A 19,353-nucleotide genomic window follows, 5' to 3' on the forward strand; every position below is an offset into this window, starting at 1 on the left:
TACTTCACACTGACAACCACTTTGGAGCCATCAACAGACAAACCTGGACACACATCATGACAGGTGACTCTGTTGCATATACAGAGTACATGCAAGCACGCGTGCACACATGCACACACACACACACACACACACACACACACACTTACTGCACAGCTCAGTCGCACGAACAATAGCAAGGTGCGCACATCAAGGATTTACAGAAACACACCCAATCAAGACAATGCACATCTCAAGTCTGTCTTGAATGTGGCACCGACCATGGGGCTATTAAAATCTGCTGTTCGTCCCCTCAGGAGAATGAGTGTGCTGTCCCGGCCGGCGCCCCATGTACGGTCCTCCTGCAGCGGCCACAGCTTTGGTTCCCTTCCCCGGCCCTTTGCTGCATGTCTTCCCCACTCTCTCCCCCCTTCACACCGACAGCTGTCCTATCAATTAAGGCTTAAAAATGCCCCCAAAATGATATTTAAAAAGAATACATTTTAAGACCTACAAGTACATAAAACCAATTACACTAACACCATCATCACTATAGTAAATTTACAAATTACACTGTTTAAATTGAGTTTTTAATCAATTCAAATATTTTTCTGCTTTAAATGGAGTTGATTGTTCATCCAGTCTCTTTGTGCCTGGTCGACCAGAGAGGATTTATGTTTTAATACACAGTATGCAGGTAGCAACTAATTTAAGTTTTGAAAAGAGAAGGTATTGTTTCATGTGTTATTGTATTGTTTCCCCTCTCTGTCTCAGTAAACAGTGGAGGTTGTGTGTAATCATCTACACAACATAACCTGAATAACTCCAGTCATGTTAGCTCTCTGCTGGCATTAATCAGAGCCTGGCGTATTAATGAGAGCGCGGCAGCTAGCTAATTACACCCATAGATTCTGCAGCAGCCCATTAAATATACAAATGACAGAATTAAAGAGCCCAGCCTCTTCTGATTAATCTTTAAATGGGGAAAAACTAATGATGTCTGTGCAAACTTTCCCTTCACACATTTCTCCCCCTCTCCTCTCAACGTCAATGCCTGGCAATCAATCATATTAATTAAGGAAAAATAATTTGTATCATTTAACATTTCCCTCTTTCCTGTTCAGTTTCTGCAGTGGTGCTGCAGCAATGTACTGTATCAGACATGTCTGGAAATTATCCAAGTCTATTTGTTCCTGCATTCATTTTTTTTGTTCTTTTTTTGTTCTCTAAAATGTGTTTGTGATGTTTCATCTCTCTTCATTTACTGTAAGTTGAAGAAATACATCTGGATTAGTGAAAATATGAGCAGGCCGTCATCCTCATTACAATCAGCCCATGTCAGGCTAAATCCTGAGAATCTTTTTTCTACCAGTATCAGTTAAAATACTTTTAATTTTTTCAGTCTTCAGTGAGATTCACATGTGCATAATGCAAAGATGAACAGGGGGAGTAGGAAGTCACATCTTGAGCTTTAGATACAGAAACATTATCGGTAAGATGAATGGACTAACATGCATTTATGGAAACAACCACTTACAGGGTATTCATATCAAAGCCTGATTGCATTTCTTTATAATCCATTTTTTATCTAAAGTAAGATTCAGTGTGGTAAATATTGACCTCAAGTGCCCTAAATTCATTCAGCCTTAAGAAGCATCGTTAATCACAAGTCACCAGACTTATCTTTCATGAAAATATGCACTCCTATTACAAGAATCGCACATGGAAAACAACCTATTTGGCCGAAAATAATTTAAGTGGCCATAAAATTACAGGTGAAAGGGCAAATATCAAGTGGTTTTACATGGTAAACCATTTTAATCATTACCAAATTTAACATTCAGAATAATGGCCATGTCTTTAATTCACATGCTTGGGAAAAGTAAAAGCCTGTAGTAAGATCACTGATGAACTATGTATTTAAGGAAAGAATAAATTACATATATTCCTAGAAGGCGGCATAATGTTGATGGAGAAAAATGATAATGTGCTCTTTCCTACAGAAAACTCATCTTCAGACGCATTGATGCTGCCGCCGGGGAAAAAGAAACAAACATACACTAAAAGGCTGCATCAAGACCTAATTCACAAGAAAAATATAATCCTAATTTTGCGATATTTTGGATAGAAAGCTCATTGGGAATGAAACTGAACAAAAAAGACTTCAGTGATCCAACTCGTCAAAATTTTTACAGTTGTCACTGCCGCAGTTACTAGGTTTCCACAAGACGTATCAGCGATTGACGAGTCTCTCCTCAGTGATCAATTGACTCTCGTGGGGGCATTACACTGCATTACATTCATAATCCAATTTGGGTTTGATTTGTTCGCTGTTCCGTGCGCTTCGATGGGAATAATTGTCTGTAGATGATGCTATTAGTATTGATGGTTGTAAAAGGGCGATGGTTTGAGGACTGCCGACACATTGATGGTCCAGAATAGATCCGGTCTGAAAGTGATTGTCTGATCCATTACCCTTTATGAAGGAGGAGACTGGGGAAGATGAAACCCTCAATAGCAAAACTCATCATCTATTTGCTGGTGGTATTCTGAGACATCTATTTACAAACACCAACCTTTCTTGATTTGAGATAAAAACCAAGCCATAAACTAATAAAGATGCAGAATAGGATTTAAGTCAGCTGCTAACAACAAACATTTAACCATTAAATGTTTTTTTTTTTTTTATACATTAAGGCAACCATTTCTTCTGCTCAAGCATCACATACATGCCGTCACACAGAATTAGAGCACATACATGCATAAAACACGCTTGTTGTGGAGAAAGGAAACTGTGGGAGAGCTGAACACACAATCATTTAAATATTCGCAGTATTAAAAGTGAATTATTAAGACTTTCTGATTAAAGTTAAATGACTGACTGACAAATCTATGAAATGGTTTTCTTTCACCTCTAAAGAGTATTTTATCTTCATATACAGATAATTTAAGTCATTGTGTTTTAAGTTGTACATTCGTAATTTGGGTTGCTGTTGCGATTTTAATGGATTATTGTACAATTTGTTATCATCATACATTCATTCTTTTTCCAACTTCTCTTGACCTTCAAAGGGTTTACAAACTAAGTATTTTCATCAACCACTAGGATGCAGTGAAAAATGCAGGGAATGTGCTGCACATCATCCACCCCCATACTCTTCCATGCCTTTCCTGTCTCTCTGTACTGTCTCTATCTAATAAACCAGAATGCCAAATCAAAACAAAAACATACAAATAAAACAATGCTCCTATTCCTCCATGTCAACTTATTTTTTCCTCTCAACACAAAATACTCTTTTCCTACCCTCCCATCTCAAAGGTCGCTTAAAGGTCACACTAATGTGGCTCTGGTGAACCTGAACTGTCAGGAATTTGTCATAAGTTTTTACAATGCCATGGGAAGCTTTTATGTACCATCCACATTTAAACAGTGTGTCTGCAAAGAAAAACAGAACTGGCAATACAACGTCTGTGCAGGACAGTCAAAGAGCTTTGCCCGCTCCAATCCTACTGATTAGTATCAGCAGTCATTAATTATGAGCGTCAGACTGGATGATGTTCTCAGATGAAGCAGAACATGTTTGGCTGTGCAGCTCAACCCTCTAATGATGCTGGTAAACAGAAAGATAATTGACCTTAAAGATGACTGGGGAAGTCATTCTAAAGGATTGTCACAAGACGACTGAGACACTGCACACCACCAAAGACACACCCAGAAATACGGGCTTGTATGGATGCATGTGCACAAGAAACTCACGTGTACAATTCACAGCAACGCAGATGTGCCGTCAATTTTCTGATACACACAGACGTCTGCGTGTACGCACACATCCTACCTGTGAAGTCAATATTGACAGGAAGAGTGTCACTAGGAAACTGGTAGTAACTGTTTCCGGGGAATCTGGTTCCTCTGATGACAGGAAGTTGTGGGTCAGAGAGAGAGACATCTGTCCTCTCCACCTGGAAAAATAATAACAACAAAGAATGAGAAGAACCTTTTGCAGAAGAAATACTAAATTTGTGTTGGGGCTGCATTGATACATTTCTGTTTTTAAGTCTCTCTTTCTGTCTGTCCTTCAATTTCCTCGACTACAGCGTTGCTGTGAGAACACAAATGTCCACAAATGATGCACCGGAAATTTTCCGGAACTTTTCCTGCCAGCCCACAGGTAGTTCAAATGTGAACAGCAAAGTACATTCGGTAAAATGTCCAGGTGCTGATGATGCAATTTTTTCTAGTATATTGAGCATCCCTACAGTCATGCACTTGTCTAGCAAAGGAATACGGCTGTGCATGGGTATATTTTTGTACTAAAAACACAAACACACAAGAATGAATTTAAAACAAAACAATGCCAAGTAGCAGATACTGTATGCATTATAGGCTAATGCTCTTACAGACCTGATATAGTGGGTATGGTCCATTGAGTTGGACTGGGGGATCCCAGTCAATCCTCATGGTGGTTTCATTTACTGGAAGTAATCGAGGTGGAGACAGTCCTGTTGGAGCTGAGGACAGAGAGGTAGAAAATCAGGTTTTCATTAAGATGTTGTCTTGTGAGCTGCCATCGTCCTTACAACACAGTGTTTTGTTTGCTTAATATACCAAAGAAGGAGCACATAGAAACATAGCAACAAACTCATAACAAATCATTCCATATACTGATAATGAACAAAATTGTTCAGTGATGTGTTTTTGTTTTAATAGAATGATTCAAGCACATTTCTTTCATGCCCCTTATTATGTCCAGACTGGACAAAAGTCCCATTTCCATTTAACAGAAGGTCAATTTAATATCCTTCTTTCACTTTAGATGTTTAATTAAATGTTCCTCTGAAACACACCGGGAGCCACTGGAGCTGCAGTTTCAACGTGTATCATAAATAAATCAACCAGAGACTGGGCGATACGGTGAGAGGAGACATACAAGAATGGAAAAAGAAACATGGCTAGTGATGGACTGGTGTAGAGATGGGGAAGATGTGTGTGTGTGTATTTAGTGTTATTCCATCGTTGTGTGTGTGTGTGTGTGTGTGTGTCAGTAATGGTCTAAATGGTCTGTGGTAGGAGTAAATTAGCTCTCAGTGACACACATGCGAACCATCTTTAGTGTGAGTTCTAATAGAGCTCTTAAAAGGGAAGTGGACAGCTTGTCTTAGGCGGCTCATCTTCGCACATCAAACCATAAATTACTTCCAATCGATAGCTTACCAGTCTATTGAAATTGAGCTATAGTGACATTTAGAACATTCACTCTCCCTCTCTCTCACTCTCTCACACACACACACACACACACACACACACACACACACACACACACACACACACACACACACACTATGACATTATATCCCTAAAATAGAAATATTGTTATGTATGTAACAAGTGAAAAACTACGTCCTTCTACCAGTCTCTCTACTGGAGGCAGCACAAGTTAGGGTGGCTTTGAGGTTTGATGAAAACTGGACTGACATCAGTAAACCAGAATATCCCACATTAAAGATTGGTCAACAACATAAGACTGTATATAAAGATGGACAACATGACACATGAATTGAAGCCAAATCATCCTGATTGTCCGCTGGTGACTGGCTCCGCCCCCTCCAAGTTAGTAGATGTCACATGGACAAAACTGAAAAGTGCCCTTTTTTGTCAAAGATGGTTTCTTTCATTTTCGGTATCTCTTATCACATTGATGTATGTCAACTTTTGTTTTAATCAGCAAACATCATGATTGACAGCTTAGACGCATCGTCCATCTTATATACACCCTCAATGGTAAACAACAACCAACAACCAGTCTTCAAGACAAAAAATATTTTAAACAGACTTCAAAGTACAGAGAATGTTGCTGTATGTATGTTTATGTTTGATAGTGGGTATTATGTCACATACAATAGCTTTCCTCCCGTGATTCCTTCTACTGCGCTATCCAGTATTCAACGCGTGTCATGTATTAATTTATATCTGCTTGTTAATTCACTGAAATGTGCTTAACACTATGACACATTCAGTTTGACGAAATCCACTTGCCACACACACACACACACACACACACACACACACACACACACACACACACACACACACACAGACACACAAACAAGGTTAATAGTCCACCAAAAAGGTTAATTTTAGCTGCTGACATGGTAATGAAGCAGCTAAATCACGGGCCAGCTCCCAGGAGCAATTGTGCATGTGTGTGTGTGTTTTCTGCTTTTACAGCAACTGACATGTCCTAACAGGCTCTTAGCGTACAGTTACACCACGCACACAAAGCACGGCACTTATTGACATGGTGATCCCCTGCCATGCATATTTCTCTCCTCAAGAAAGGCCTCTGGCCAATTATGCGTAGATCAATAAAGTCCCTGTTCTGTTGAATGGTGTTACAGTGTGAGTGTGTATGTATGTATGTATGTCTCTCTGTGTGCATGTCTTGTAAAACAAGCCTTTATGGATGTAGGATACATAAAACATCACCATCAGCCCCTGATTAGTTACTCACTTTACGTGGTGATCGATAACTTTGTGGATGAGACGCACACAATGAAACAACTGCGAATGCATCAACACACAGACGGAGAGCTCTTGTCCTCGTGTCGTTACGTCCGTCTCAGTGTGCGCGCTAATGTTTAGTCATGTGCTCTGGTGTAACTCCAGTGGTTTCGCAGATGCTGTCTGCTCACTTACGGCAGATGGTGGCTGCCTCTAATGGCCCAGCTTTGTGTGTAGTAGATTTATCAGCACATTAGTACTACGCTCAAGTAGATCTTACGAGGAGTATACTCAATGTGAGGAAAATCACCCCCACAAGCAGAGTTTCTTTGTCGGAGGTTTCACAATGTTTGTTCTGCTCCCGTAGAACATCAATGACATTTTGGACAGAGTTGTGGACAGTCATCAGGTGCCACACATTATCCAAGAATTTTTCATTGAAATGAGGGGCCAGGTTACAAGGGATTATGCTTTTGGTTTGGTTTTCTCTCCCCTTGTATAGATACACTGCAGCCCAGCTGTCCTAACACTGTCTCAATGCAAAAGGGAACCTCTCAGTAACGCTCTTGGAATTATTTCCTGTGAACTCTCAAGAGGATAGTTTTAAACTTAATGAAAAAAAAAAGTGATATGAGATGTGGAGCAACAACAGAAGCTCAACACCCAGTGGAGTAGCACATGCTATGCAAAATGTTTGAGATTAAAAAAGAGAAATCTGCCAAACAGCATATGCCATTATCATTTCTTATAGTTGAAGCAAGGGACATCTTTGGCGTTGGATGAAACAAAACAGTGGCAACAGATGTGGCTGTTAAAAATACATTCAAAAAGTCAACTGGGTACAATAAGCCATATTGTATTGTACTGTATTACAGTCAAGAGAAGTCTTTGGAATCACTTGAAATAAACATTGTGGCTGTGTCAACAGATGTAGCCATTAAAAATACATTTAAAAAGTCCACCGATTACAATGTGAAGTATCATTCATCACAATAAATATAAGGAAGGACTTTTTGAGAACTGTACGAAATAAAAATATTCGCTATGTCAACAGATGTAGCTGTTTAGAGCATGTTCAAAGGCTCAAATCCTTGAGCAAGTATTTATAGATAAAAGCTTTTTTTTTCACATCCACTCGCACCATTGTCTATTCACCTAAAGGAATAAGCAAAACAAAAACAAAACATAAGAAACATAAGATGAACAGCAAAAGTAGAGACCATGAGTGAACAGATGGAAACGTGTGTTGAAGGGTCAAGTGTGTGTGAGTGTGTGGAATATGTATATTGCAGAATGATTCATGTTTCTCTCCTGCCATGTGCCAGTTTGTTTATGTGAAAGCGCCAGGTAGAGACAGAAGTGAAGGATGGATTGAGCAAAAAAAGCAACAGACTGACGAAGAGAAACAGACGGATATAGACACTGAATAAAATTTCTGCGCGCGTGTGTGTCTGTGTGTGTGTGTCATCCTGCACTGATCAATTAGTGCTCATCTTATTCCCAGGGATTTGTCCCCGAGTTATTAAAAATAGCTAATTCATCCTACTTCCATAATTGTTTTAAATCTATAGGAGAAAGAGAGGGAGAGAGAGAGAGAGAGAGAGAGAGAGAGAGAGAGAGAGGGAAACATTTAACGTGTGTTTCTCTAACTGTGTGTGTGTGTTTGATTCATGGCCAGCGGGAAATGTGAGCTATGCCACATTTTTCTCCTTGTAATTAACAGTAAATTGTTTTTACTGCCGCTTGCCATGAATATCCCCTCTGGTTAACATGACCAATGCTGTCGACACAAGTACTCAATGACTGACTATGTGATTTTGGATGTGTGTGTGTGTGGTTATGTAGTGGCTCAAAGGCTTGTGTTGCTACTGCTGTGAAGACAATGCTAGAAACTTTAATAATTGAATATTACATGCAATGTGTAAGTGATCTGCCATCATCCTTTTAACAGACCATTGGAACCTTTGGAACTGAGATCCCACATCAGTATATTGCCATTGAAAAGACCCTTCAATATGCCGGCACAACGCTGCTCCAATGTGTGATTTCAAATATTTTTGAAAGTATTCCTGAATCAGGGACATGATGCGTAACACAACAGTGTCAGCGCCTGTCCCACACATGTCAATTTGTCTCTGTGTCAACCTGCGCTGCGGGCTTAAAGGCTGAATGTTACCCGACTCAATTTTCGTACCTTTAAATACCTTACGGCGAAGTGGAAGAAGGGCTAATATATCGGCATTGTAATCATTTGTCTATTTTCAAACTCGATTCATATAGGGGTGCTCACTGGTGTGATGCAATGTGTACATTTGCTTATGTTTTTCTGCGTTCATGTGCGATCGTGTTCTGATCTCATTGTTTTACCTGCTGGTAGGGTTCGTCCTGTGCTTGGCAAACTGGCAATGCAGCCTTTCTTAGTGCAGATTGTAACAGTGAAGTTGTACACATGGTAAGGCTTCAGTCCTTTCACTATATATACAGGCTGTGATGATGGCCCCACCCTATGCAAGACCTGAATGACAAAGAGAGAGAGAAAATCTGTCATCACAATGAAGTGTTTCATTTTGGTAAAATAAAGCTATGACAGAAAAGAGAGAGACCGACAAGAGGATTAGCTTCACCTCAACTTCTAGCTATTGGTATAATATTCACTCAACAAAGGCTAAAGGTAAGTTTAAAGATTTTTTTCAGTTGCCCTTCTCATTGGGTGCAAGCGTGCCGGTGGCTACCTGACTAACCACCGGTGGAGCGTAGGGATTGTTGGTTTGCTCAGTGAGTAAGTTGACTCGATATTCTGTCACTTGTCCTCTGGCCATGACCCCTTGACCCTCAGCAGAGCTCCAGGAGACGTTGAGACTGGTGGACGACAGTGCAGACACTTTTGGAGGAGCCATCAACTCTGGGACTAGAAACATGGGGACACACACATATGCATATTAAAATATACAGATCACACACACACACACACACACACACACACACACACACACACACACACACACACCTGAAAACCGTGAACTCATGAACTAACAATAGCATTAGCAACAGGGGAGGCCTACAGGTAAGAAAAGGTGAGAAATATGACTTACTGTAAATCACTGGATGCAAAATAGTGCATCTAAAAACATGCACTTTCATTAAGATTGTGTATCTGACAATACAAGTTGACATTTGATGCTAATCTCCGAGATGTAAAGGATTAAATAACTAACCTCTGTTGTTGATTTCTAATTTCATTTGACTTATTTTGCCCCTTTACATTTTACTGTAATTTAAAGGTGACATATTATGCTCATATTCAGATTCATACTTTATATTTGGGTGACCACTTAAAAAGGTTTACATGCTCTAATGTTCAGAAAAGGATTCAGTGTTCTCATACTGCCCATTCCTGCAGCTCCTCTTTTCACCCTCTGTCTAAAACGCCTGGATTTCTTTTAGCCCCTCCTCCCGATAAACCCCAGTCTGCTCTGATTGGCCAGCTGGCCCAGTCTGTTGTGATTAGTTAAGCAATTTAAAAATGTGTAGGAAATGTCATGCACCTTCACCAGGAAAGTGGAGATTCTCAGATTGCGACGGGGAAAACCCAAAAGAGTCCAACTGTGACATCACAGTGGGAGGGAAATCTGAACCAGTTGTTCAGAGCCAGGCTGTAGGATTTAGCCAGCTCACAAAAAAACAACAGGGTGGTCTTTTCCCCCAGTTTGTGGGTTGGCAGGCTCCACAGATACACACATTAATGTACACAAACACTGAAAAAGTGATTTTTCCATAATATGCCTTAATGGATAATAGGTGGACTTAATGTAGTATTTTTTTATAAGTATTCCATGATTCTATGGTGTGACAGCCATTATGGCATGACAGATTAGAGAGAAGAATTCTTTTATCCGACTGTTGATGGCATCTAGCTGTGAAATATGCTGTGAAATGTGATTCATGGTCGACATAACCACAGTCACATTCTTTCTCTCTAACAGCACATTTAGGCACACAAACACTGACACACATTGCACATTAAAAATGGTGTTATCATATGCTTGTTATCCAGACACATAGCTTAGACTGATGTTGGAGGCAATCGTTTAGTCCTAATGAGCCATATCATCCCTTTGAAATTCAAATACCTTAATGAGTTCCCCTCCCCCACACACATTTTTTTATTTCCTTCCCCATTCCCTACTCCACATTTCTTCCCACAAATGCTTCTGTTTTTAAATCGAATGATTTAATACAATTTATTTTTTTATTACATCCATTAGCTGGTAAACACAGATGATCAAGTTTTGATGGTTATTAAGAACTGGGGTTTCTGACTTCACATCATTGAAACATTTTTTGCCCACACTTAATGCTGCATTTGTCTGCTTGTGGGGAAGTCAGCAACCTCCCGCTTGACTACATCTTGAAATTGCAACAAAAATTGCTTGCATTTAGGTTGCAATGAGTTTAACTACAATCACAAACATTACAAACCTCCCTCCATGGTGCGTGCTGTGGTCCACCCTGATGTGACGCTTCCTGCCACATTGATGCTTTCAACTCTCATCTGATAGGTGGAAAATGCTTGCAGACCTGCTACAACCGTGTTGCTCTCAGGGGGTGACAATGTGCTCATGTTGGTGAGCTGAGTCTCTGGGGAAACACTTGGATCCAGCCAACCAGAGCTGGAGAACACTTTTTCCTCAACTGCTGTACTTGAAAGATTTTGTGTTTCCATTGGTCCACGAAGGAAGACCTGATACCTTGTGATAACACCTGTACAAAAAGCAAAAGGAGGGTCCAAGAGATTAGTACTACAGCAAAAGAGCTTCTGACTAAACAGTTATTTTTTGGCCAAATCAACTTGTTTATGATAAAAAGATTTATATCATTGTGTATTAGAAACTGGAGCTCTGCTCAATATACATCTTAACTGGCAACAGGATGCTACAATTTGTACATTAGGAAAATCTAATACCGCAAATAATATGAAACCCTGGCCACTGTAAATGGGCGAATAATGAATGTCCTGGTTAGCTTTCTGGTGGAAACCAGGCTATTGTCCTAATTTCACATGCTCTACTCCTGTATATAAAAGAAAAATGACAGAGCTGAGTTAGAATGAGGACAGAGAAGCACCAAAAAAACAAAAAGAGATGTACAGACCCACTATGGAACAGATGAGTGTCCAAATAGTGTTGTAAGCATAGATATAAATAATAACGAGAGGCTGATGTGGAACCATTATTGAAAGACTACATGCCCCATCTCTTCGCCCCGCCTTTTTCTTTATTCTTTTCCTTTCCTTCAAACCCATTTTTAGTCTTTATTCCTTTCACTTTAAATCACAACTGTCTCCTCTCTTTCTTTCCCCTTTCATATTAGTATCGTGAATATAGAGCAGTTGGTACAAGAGACACAAACAGAGAGAGAAACCCAGGTTACAGGGCTTTGTATGACACTGAGCCTTAGAGCCGTAACAAAGCTCTTTGGATTTACCAAAGGCTGTTCCCATTCAGTGTGTAGTTGTGTGTGTGTGTGTGTGTGTGTGTGTGTGTGTGTGTGTGTGTGTGTGTGCGTGTGTGTGTGTGTGTGTGTGTGTGTGTGCGGGTGTGTAGAGGTGTTAGTTTATTCTTATACTTCTCGAGTGACACAAGCCTAAAAGCCACGCTACCAGGCTCGTGTTTCATGTTAGCTAAAACATCTGTATTGTACAGCATGTGTGTGTATGTGTGTGTGCGTGATCATTCTACACTATTAATTAATCTGACTTTGACATTAGTAATTTTGTTTGTAATGTCATGTAGTTCTAATAAACACAAATGTCTGTGTGTGTTTGAACATGTTTTTCTGCATTAAATACTACATTATACATGAAACGTTCAGTGTGTGTGTCTGTGTGTGTGTGTGTGTGTGTGTGTGTATGCATTTTATGCATGGTCCTACCATTAGACTGACTAGGGGGGTGCCAGGAAGCATGCAGTGTATGAGGTCCTGTAGCAGTGACTCTGGGTGGAGGTTGGTTTTGTGGGGGGGCAGAGGCTGTCAAGAAAGACAGTGGTGGGGTAGAAGTGCAACCCCCAGAAGAGCATGCCTGTAGACAAGGTGAGAACTATGTCATTTTCATTTTAGCCATTGTACATGCTACAAATGTGAACACGTGGAAAAACAGTGAAGCATATTTCCCATTTTCTTGTAAGACACAGGTGCTTCACATATCATAACATATACATTTTCATTGGGAGTGAGTATTATGTCTCTACATTTTGACAGACAGTTTACTCCACCTACCTCCAGTATTCCAATGTACTGGGTAAAGGGCTTTAGACCACTGGCCACAGCCTCTGTAGATAAGCCTGTGTAGTGAACGATGGGCTCTGCACTAGATGAATCGGTGGAGGACAACACAAACCTGTGAGAGACAAAAATGTTGGTTATCAGTTCCTCTTTTCTTCAAGTGTTCCCTATCACTCCACAAGGCCACATTGTTTTGTTATGTGGTTCAGCTAAAAACAAGTGCTGGACTGTCACAGAGGCCAAGAGGCTGCTGCCTTCCTAGTTTGAATTGTAGGCAGTAATTCAAAGGTCTGTAACGACACTTCTGTTGCAGATCATACTCCGTTATTTCTCTCCACTTTCCCGTCTCACTCTTGACTATACAATATCAATTAAAAGCAAAGATGCCACTCAGTGTAGCTATCACATTTAGTGCAAATGCCCTCAAGATGTTTTGCAATGCTATAATGATTTATGAATGATTTACATTGATCATTACATCACATATAAATATGAATTTGAAGACCAACAACTTGGGAGTTTGTGTAACTGAATCTGAACTCTGCAACAATGCTGACAATGTGCAGTCCTGGGTGCTCTGCTTCTAAAACCCTCGGTCACATCCCCTGTTTCTCTTCCCTCCTCACCTTTCCACTGGGCCTGTATCATTTCGTGGCGTGCTCCAGTTGAAGCTAGCTGTGGTAGGACCTGGTCGTCCCACAAGGTTAAGATGGAGCTGGTCAGCTTCAGGTGGTGCACCCAAGGTCTGGAACGAGGCCGATGAACTTATTGTCGCACCGGCTACATTAGCGGTTATGAGCCAGTAGGAGTAGCCGGCGAAGGGCGACAGATTGGTGTCTTCAAACGATTCAGGGCCTAAGGAAAAAGAGGAAGAAGGAAGGTCGGGAGTGGTTTTAGAATGGTAGGAGACACAATCAAGGGTAAGAAAATGTTTGCGTCACGTTTAGTTGAAATGATTAGACTGATGTTTAAGGTCCCATATTGTAGAAAGTGAGTATTCGAAAGTCAAAACATTCAAACCATGGAAAATGAAAATGTTTGAAATGTCACAACTATATAGTCACCGCCCTTAGCGATGCCCCCCAGCACAGTCCACCCAAAACCACATTCCAACCTTTTCATATTTAACTTTATTAACTTCACAACTCTAGGCCGTCATCACATCACTAAGCTACAGTAGCAAGGTACAAGACACAGTCATTGGATGTCGGGAGGTCAACATATCATTGCACAGCCTTCTCAATAATGATAATAATATTACTTCCAGTGACTAAAGTGTTTTTTTTTCTCAAATATGTCTTACCATCATTTGTAATAAAAAGTGAGTTAAAGTATGCCCTGATCCTGCATAACTCAGAAAACAGTCAGCCAATCAGAAGAGAGACTCGAGGCCTAACACACAATGCTCTTGTTCTTGCTAGAGCTGGTTTTGGTACTTAAGACCACAAATTTGGTAGATCATCTAATGACTGTTAAAAGTATGGGACCTTAAAGTTGTGTGAAAACCTGTGTGGATACTTACTGAAAGGATAGTGACTTTGGGTGCTGTACACTGACTGTCCATCTCTGATAAGTGTGTAGTTGAGTCTGTTTGAATTCGGGGAGTCAGGTGGATGCCAAGAAAGCTGAATGGAGGAATGACTGAGAGCAAAACCTACTGGTGCAGGCTGCTGAGAAGGAGCTGCACAAACAGACAAAAGTAGAACAGAGAGAGATAAACAGAGAGGGAGGAAAAACGTACGACTAAACAGATTAAATAATCTACAGGGACATGTACTACAGACCACGCTAATGCTGACTGTGCATGAATGTATCATTACTGTTGACTAAATCAATGTGTGTGTGTGTGTTTGTGTGTGTGTGCGTGTGTTTATTAACAGACCTTTACTGCAGCCAAACTGGTTCTGAGGGTGAAAATGACTCGCTCCAGGTTGACATGCATCACATTTGTCTCCAGTTACCAGCAGCTTACACACACACACCCCTGAGTCTGGGTGGCACAAACCATTGACACTGCCCACTGGGTCACATGCACACGGCTGACATCTGGTCAAGGAAAGAATGATTGAAGAAAAAAAAGGTAAAAAAGATTGTTTGTACAGACCACTATTTTCATTCATGGCAACACCTCACTACTTGAAAATAACAGCCCAAAACCTGATGGAACATAGACATTGGTTATTAAATTAGTTCAATCATCACATAAATGTTATCCACCACATACTGTATTCTACTTCTTTCATTGTATATTTGCACAGTTGTAAAAGTACCCTCACTACCATCTATCCCACCCACCATACTTTAGCTGTGAAACTAACTTCACAGGAGCTACTTTCCCCCTCAAGTCAAAGTTTCACACACACACACACCCGCACACACACGCACACACACGCACACGCACGCACACACACACACACTGTAACTTGGTAAATACAGTGTCACACACTCGTGTGGCGTGTACATGACTGTGAGCCAAACATCTTCCAACAAGCAGTATGTGTGTATTTGTCTGCATTAGTGCGCATGTGTGTGTGTGTGTAAAGGTGAGAAGTAGCTGGCCAGATGATCTCCCACTGCCCATCCCCAGAGAGGCTAACACCACACTGGTGCCCCAGACACATCTCTCTCTCTCTCACTCACTCACTCACTCACTCACTTTTGGTCATCTTTTAGAGTCAAACTGCACATAAGTGATCAAACCAAACAGCCAATCAGAGGTCAGTATTCAAAGGAACCGTCCGCATCCAAAGTCTCAGAAGTCAACTTAACAAGCGAGTGTTGAGCACACGACCTTGCTCTCCTCACAGCCCTCTTCTTGCAGGACAGCATTTGTGCACGGGGATCATAAACGCTCTCTCGTGACAGTAGTTTTTCTGCTGGAGGATACTGCTCTGTGCGTTCGTGTCACATGCACGTGCGTGGTTTTTATGTGCACTGGTTTGGACACTGATTAAACGCCATAGTTTTTCTTTCTATCACAAACTGTACTCACATGCTCTGTCTCTCTCCCTCACACACTGCTACACCTTCTTTATTACTGTGCGAAAAGCCACCGCCTCATAACGAGCCGCAAATTTGTCCTGTCAACTGGTGCTTACACACACACACACACACACACACACACACACACGCACACACGCACACACATGCACACACTTGCCCACACGCCACAATGACTCGACCTTCACTCCATTCCCAAGGAGGAAGGAAACACAAACACACACAATCTCTTTTTTCATCAGCCTCAAAGTACAGTAAGTGTGTGTGAAAGAAAGAGAGGATGAGAGAGTTTGCCAGAATTTTAAATAAACAAAATAAATGTTGATGATGATATCAAAGATAACGAACAAGTGTGTAGCAGTAAGCTGTGTGCTAATGACTTTTAAATCTTAACATGATAATGATGTGCCATGTAGTGAATTTAGAAATTATTTTCACAGTAACACATTTCGTATACAAAGGCAGTTTTTAGAGCATATTACATACGTGATATAATAGACTCATACAGTGATGGAAAGTAACTGAGTACATGTATTCAAGTATTGTAATTAGGTACAGTTTTCAGTTACTTTCACTTTGAGTCGATTCATTCTATGCTACTTTACACTTCCACTCAACCACATTTCCTGCAAATAAGCAGACATAGATGAAAACATAACCTCCCCAGTAATTTCAGTCAGAAGGACCAAACCAGTACTTCTACTTCAATACTTTAACTACATTTAGCAGCTAATACTTTTTTACTTTTTACTATTTTTCATGCAGGAGTTTTACATGTAACGGGTTATTTATTTATCTTTTATTTAAGGATCAGAATACTTTTTCCACAAATGATATTCTGTGTGTAAATGAATGCGTGTATGTGCCAATATGAAATGTACAGTAATCCCTCCAGACAGAATGACCATCATATTTCTATGTGAAGGAGGAAACTTTCCCACTTCTTCATGCAAACACAATAGAGACACAGGACTACATCTTCCGATAACTGTGTGTTTGTGTGTGTGTGTGTGTGTGTGAGTGTGTGTGTGTGTGTGTGTGTATAAATTAATTTGAGTAAAGCCTATCGATTGAAGGGGGGGGGGGTTATTTAATGATATTTAGAAATGCTCACTATGGACTGACTCTGGCCACAAGAAAAGCATTGAGCAGTAATAATTTAAGACTTAATTTGTAATTGTCCTGCACAAAGACAGACAGCAAACAGTGGAAGAAAAAGATAAGTCTGGCGTGGGTTTCGTAAATAGATGTCGTTCACAAGATCCTTGCCTCTGTGTTTTACTATTTACCCTCATATTTTCATTATTCCACTCTTTTCTTCCCAGTATTTCCTTCCCTTTGTTAGTGTCTTCATAGAGAAGCCTTTATCACTCAATTACTTTTTCTCTTTCCATCCTTCCATCCCTCTCTGCTGTGAGGAGATCTCCGCCGCAGTCGGAGCTCTTGCTTAATTTTTTTAAAAGTGGTGAATACAGCCATCAGGCAAGGTCAGCTACTACCACACACACCCGCGCACGCACACATGAACGCCCACCCACACGCACACGCACACGCGCACACGCGCACACACACACACACACACACACACACACACACACACTGGACCACTTGTCAAACAGTTTGTGGATTATCTATCTGCTATGACACCTTGTTGAGAGGAAAGAAAATGTGTGCGTACCACTTTTTCACAGGGTGTGAAGTGTACACTTACATTCGTGTATGTGTGTTCAAACGTTACATGTGTTTGTGTCTCTTGTGTGGGAGATATCCTGCAGGTAGAGACATGGGTGATAAAGGTCAAAGCGGCTCTTAACACATGTAAGTCATACGTCTACCTATCCATTAACCGTCTTTACAGAGACTGCCCCTGCTGGCTTGTGCGCCGCACGTGTGTGTGTGTGAATGTTTTTGGTACAGGTTGTGCAATTAATGGGTAACAAAACCCACAGGTATGGCATCTGTGTGAATGTGTTTGAGTGTGTGTGTGTGTGTGAGAGAGAATCTGAATGACTTCATATAGTTACCTGCCCAAGCCAGGGTTGAATCCGAAGAACATCTTGCGACACTGGTCACAGCGTCGCCCTCCCACCGAGGGATGGGCACACACACACTGTCCCGTCTGGCTCTCACAGCCACGCTGCGATGCTCCCATGGGATGGCAGTCACACTCTTCACACACTCTCTGATCTGCAGAGAGGTAGAAGCCTGGAGAGACACAAACATAAAGTCAAAGCTAAAAAACTATGAATCTGATCGCTCGTCAGACACTATTAATCTTTCCATCTGCCTATACTGTAAGTATACTGTATTTTCTTTCCTAGTTTCTTCCTTTTTGCCTTCATTTACTGAACCTTTAAAATGTCAAAACTGCATTATAATTTCTGAAAGCACAATTGAAACATTTTTCTATGTCCAAGTTTTCACATTTCACATGTTTTTTTTAAACGACAACATGTGATTATGTAGTGTTATAGTGTTTAATATAAATTCCATAAAAGAGTGAATGAGTGACTGAATTTGGATGCTGCATGTCCCTCCTAATAATCATTATGGGCTGTTTAAGCACAAAGCCAGTAAGTGTGTCTGAGGTTACATTACGCACATCAGGTTCTAGAATATAAATCAATTTGGTTCTTTTTCTCGGGGCCTGGCAGCTCATAAACAAATTAGATTTTGTATTTAGCCACTTGGGGCAGGGAAGTCACACTGACATGAACTAGCAGTTGAGGAAATTAAAATGGACAATTTGTAGGAATGGCACATGACAAATGCAGTGAAACAGTAGAATAAAGAAAAAAATAAAACATAATCAGACAGCAAAACGGTACATTCATACTGAATATTGTCTTTATTCAATTATGTGGGAACATGTGAGATGATGAATATCATCTTGTGTCCTCAGTTTAATCTTTTTAATTTTCATTCCATAAACACATGCATTCACAACGCGTGTTACAGTAACTCTGACTATGCTCTTGGTCCTTCTCAATTACAGACACAATACAACATCTGCTACCTTTTGTCCCACAAGAATAACCACACATACAAACACGCACGCTCAATCAAATTCATGAGCTAATGCACGCACACACACACACACACACCAAAACGTCAGTTGAGTGAGAAGAAGTGATCTTTTCCCCTCTTTTGTGCTGTTGTTGGGACCTGGCACAAACAGGACAATCGCTGATTGGAGATCTGGCAGAAACACCCACGCACACACACACACACACACACACACACACACACACACACACAAACCCACACAAAAGAACAAAGACAAAAAATTTGGAAAACCATGCATTGTTCTTGACCTTGACTATTTTCCCCAATATCTCTACCTTTGTTTTGGCAGTAGGACCTTTGGGTTAGCTGTAAGTCAGTCGGTCAATCAGTCAACCAGTCACACACTCACCAGGTCGGCAGCTACTGCAGTCCTGTCCATGGCGTGTTGGGACACAAACACATTGCCCTGTGGTGCTGTCACACACAGTTTGTGCCACAGTTCCTCTGGGGTCACAGACACATGGTACACAGCCCTGGAACAACCCGTCTGACAGGACACAAAAGGAAATAGCATCAGAAAACAGAAT

At 40.8% G+C, this 19,353-nt stretch overlaps 1 protein-coding gene across 2 annotated transcripts in view; it reads right to left on the reverse strand.

Moving 5' to 3' along the window:
* The window catches only part of ush2a (Usher syndrome 2A (autosomal recessive, mild)), a 176,120-nt gene that overhangs the window by 116,429 nt on the left and 40,338 nt on the right, over nt 1-19,353 (reverse strand). For both annotated transcript variants that reach the window (XM_047331396.1, XM_035627624.2), the window contains 12 exons: nt 19,176-19,313; nt 17,785-17,965; nt 14,643-14,806; nt 14,283-14,441; nt 13,387-13,615; nt 12,755-12,875; nt 12,410-12,557; nt 10,958-11,239; nt 9,211-9,386; nt 8,846-8,993; nt 4,382-4,488; nt 3,816-3,939 (listed from right to left, as the gene is read on the reverse strand). In XM_047331396.1, coding sequence (XP_047187352.1) covers nt 3,816-3,939; nt 4,382-4,488; nt 8,846-8,993; nt 9,211-9,386; nt 10,958-11,239; nt 12,410-12,557; nt 12,755-12,875; nt 13,387-13,615; nt 14,283-14,441; nt 14,643-14,806; nt 17,785-17,965; nt 19,176-19,313 — 1,977 coding nt within the window. The remainder of the gene's footprint in view (nt 1-3,815; nt 3,940-4,381; nt 4,489-8,845; nt 8,994-9,210; nt 9,387-10,957; nt 11,240-12,409; nt 12,558-12,754; nt 12,876-13,386; nt 13,616-14,282; nt 14,442-14,642; nt 14,807-17,784; nt 17,966-19,175; nt 19,314-19,353) is intronic.

The sequence above is a fragment of the Scophthalmus maximus genome, chromosome 4 (assembly GCF_022379125.1).
Source record: "Scophthalmus maximus strain ysfricsl-2021 chromosome 4, ASM2237912v1, whole genome shotgun sequence".
NCBI classification, from domain to species: Eukaryota; Metazoa; Chordata; class Actinopteri; order Pleuronectiformes; family Scophthalmidae; genus Scophthalmus; species Scophthalmus maximus.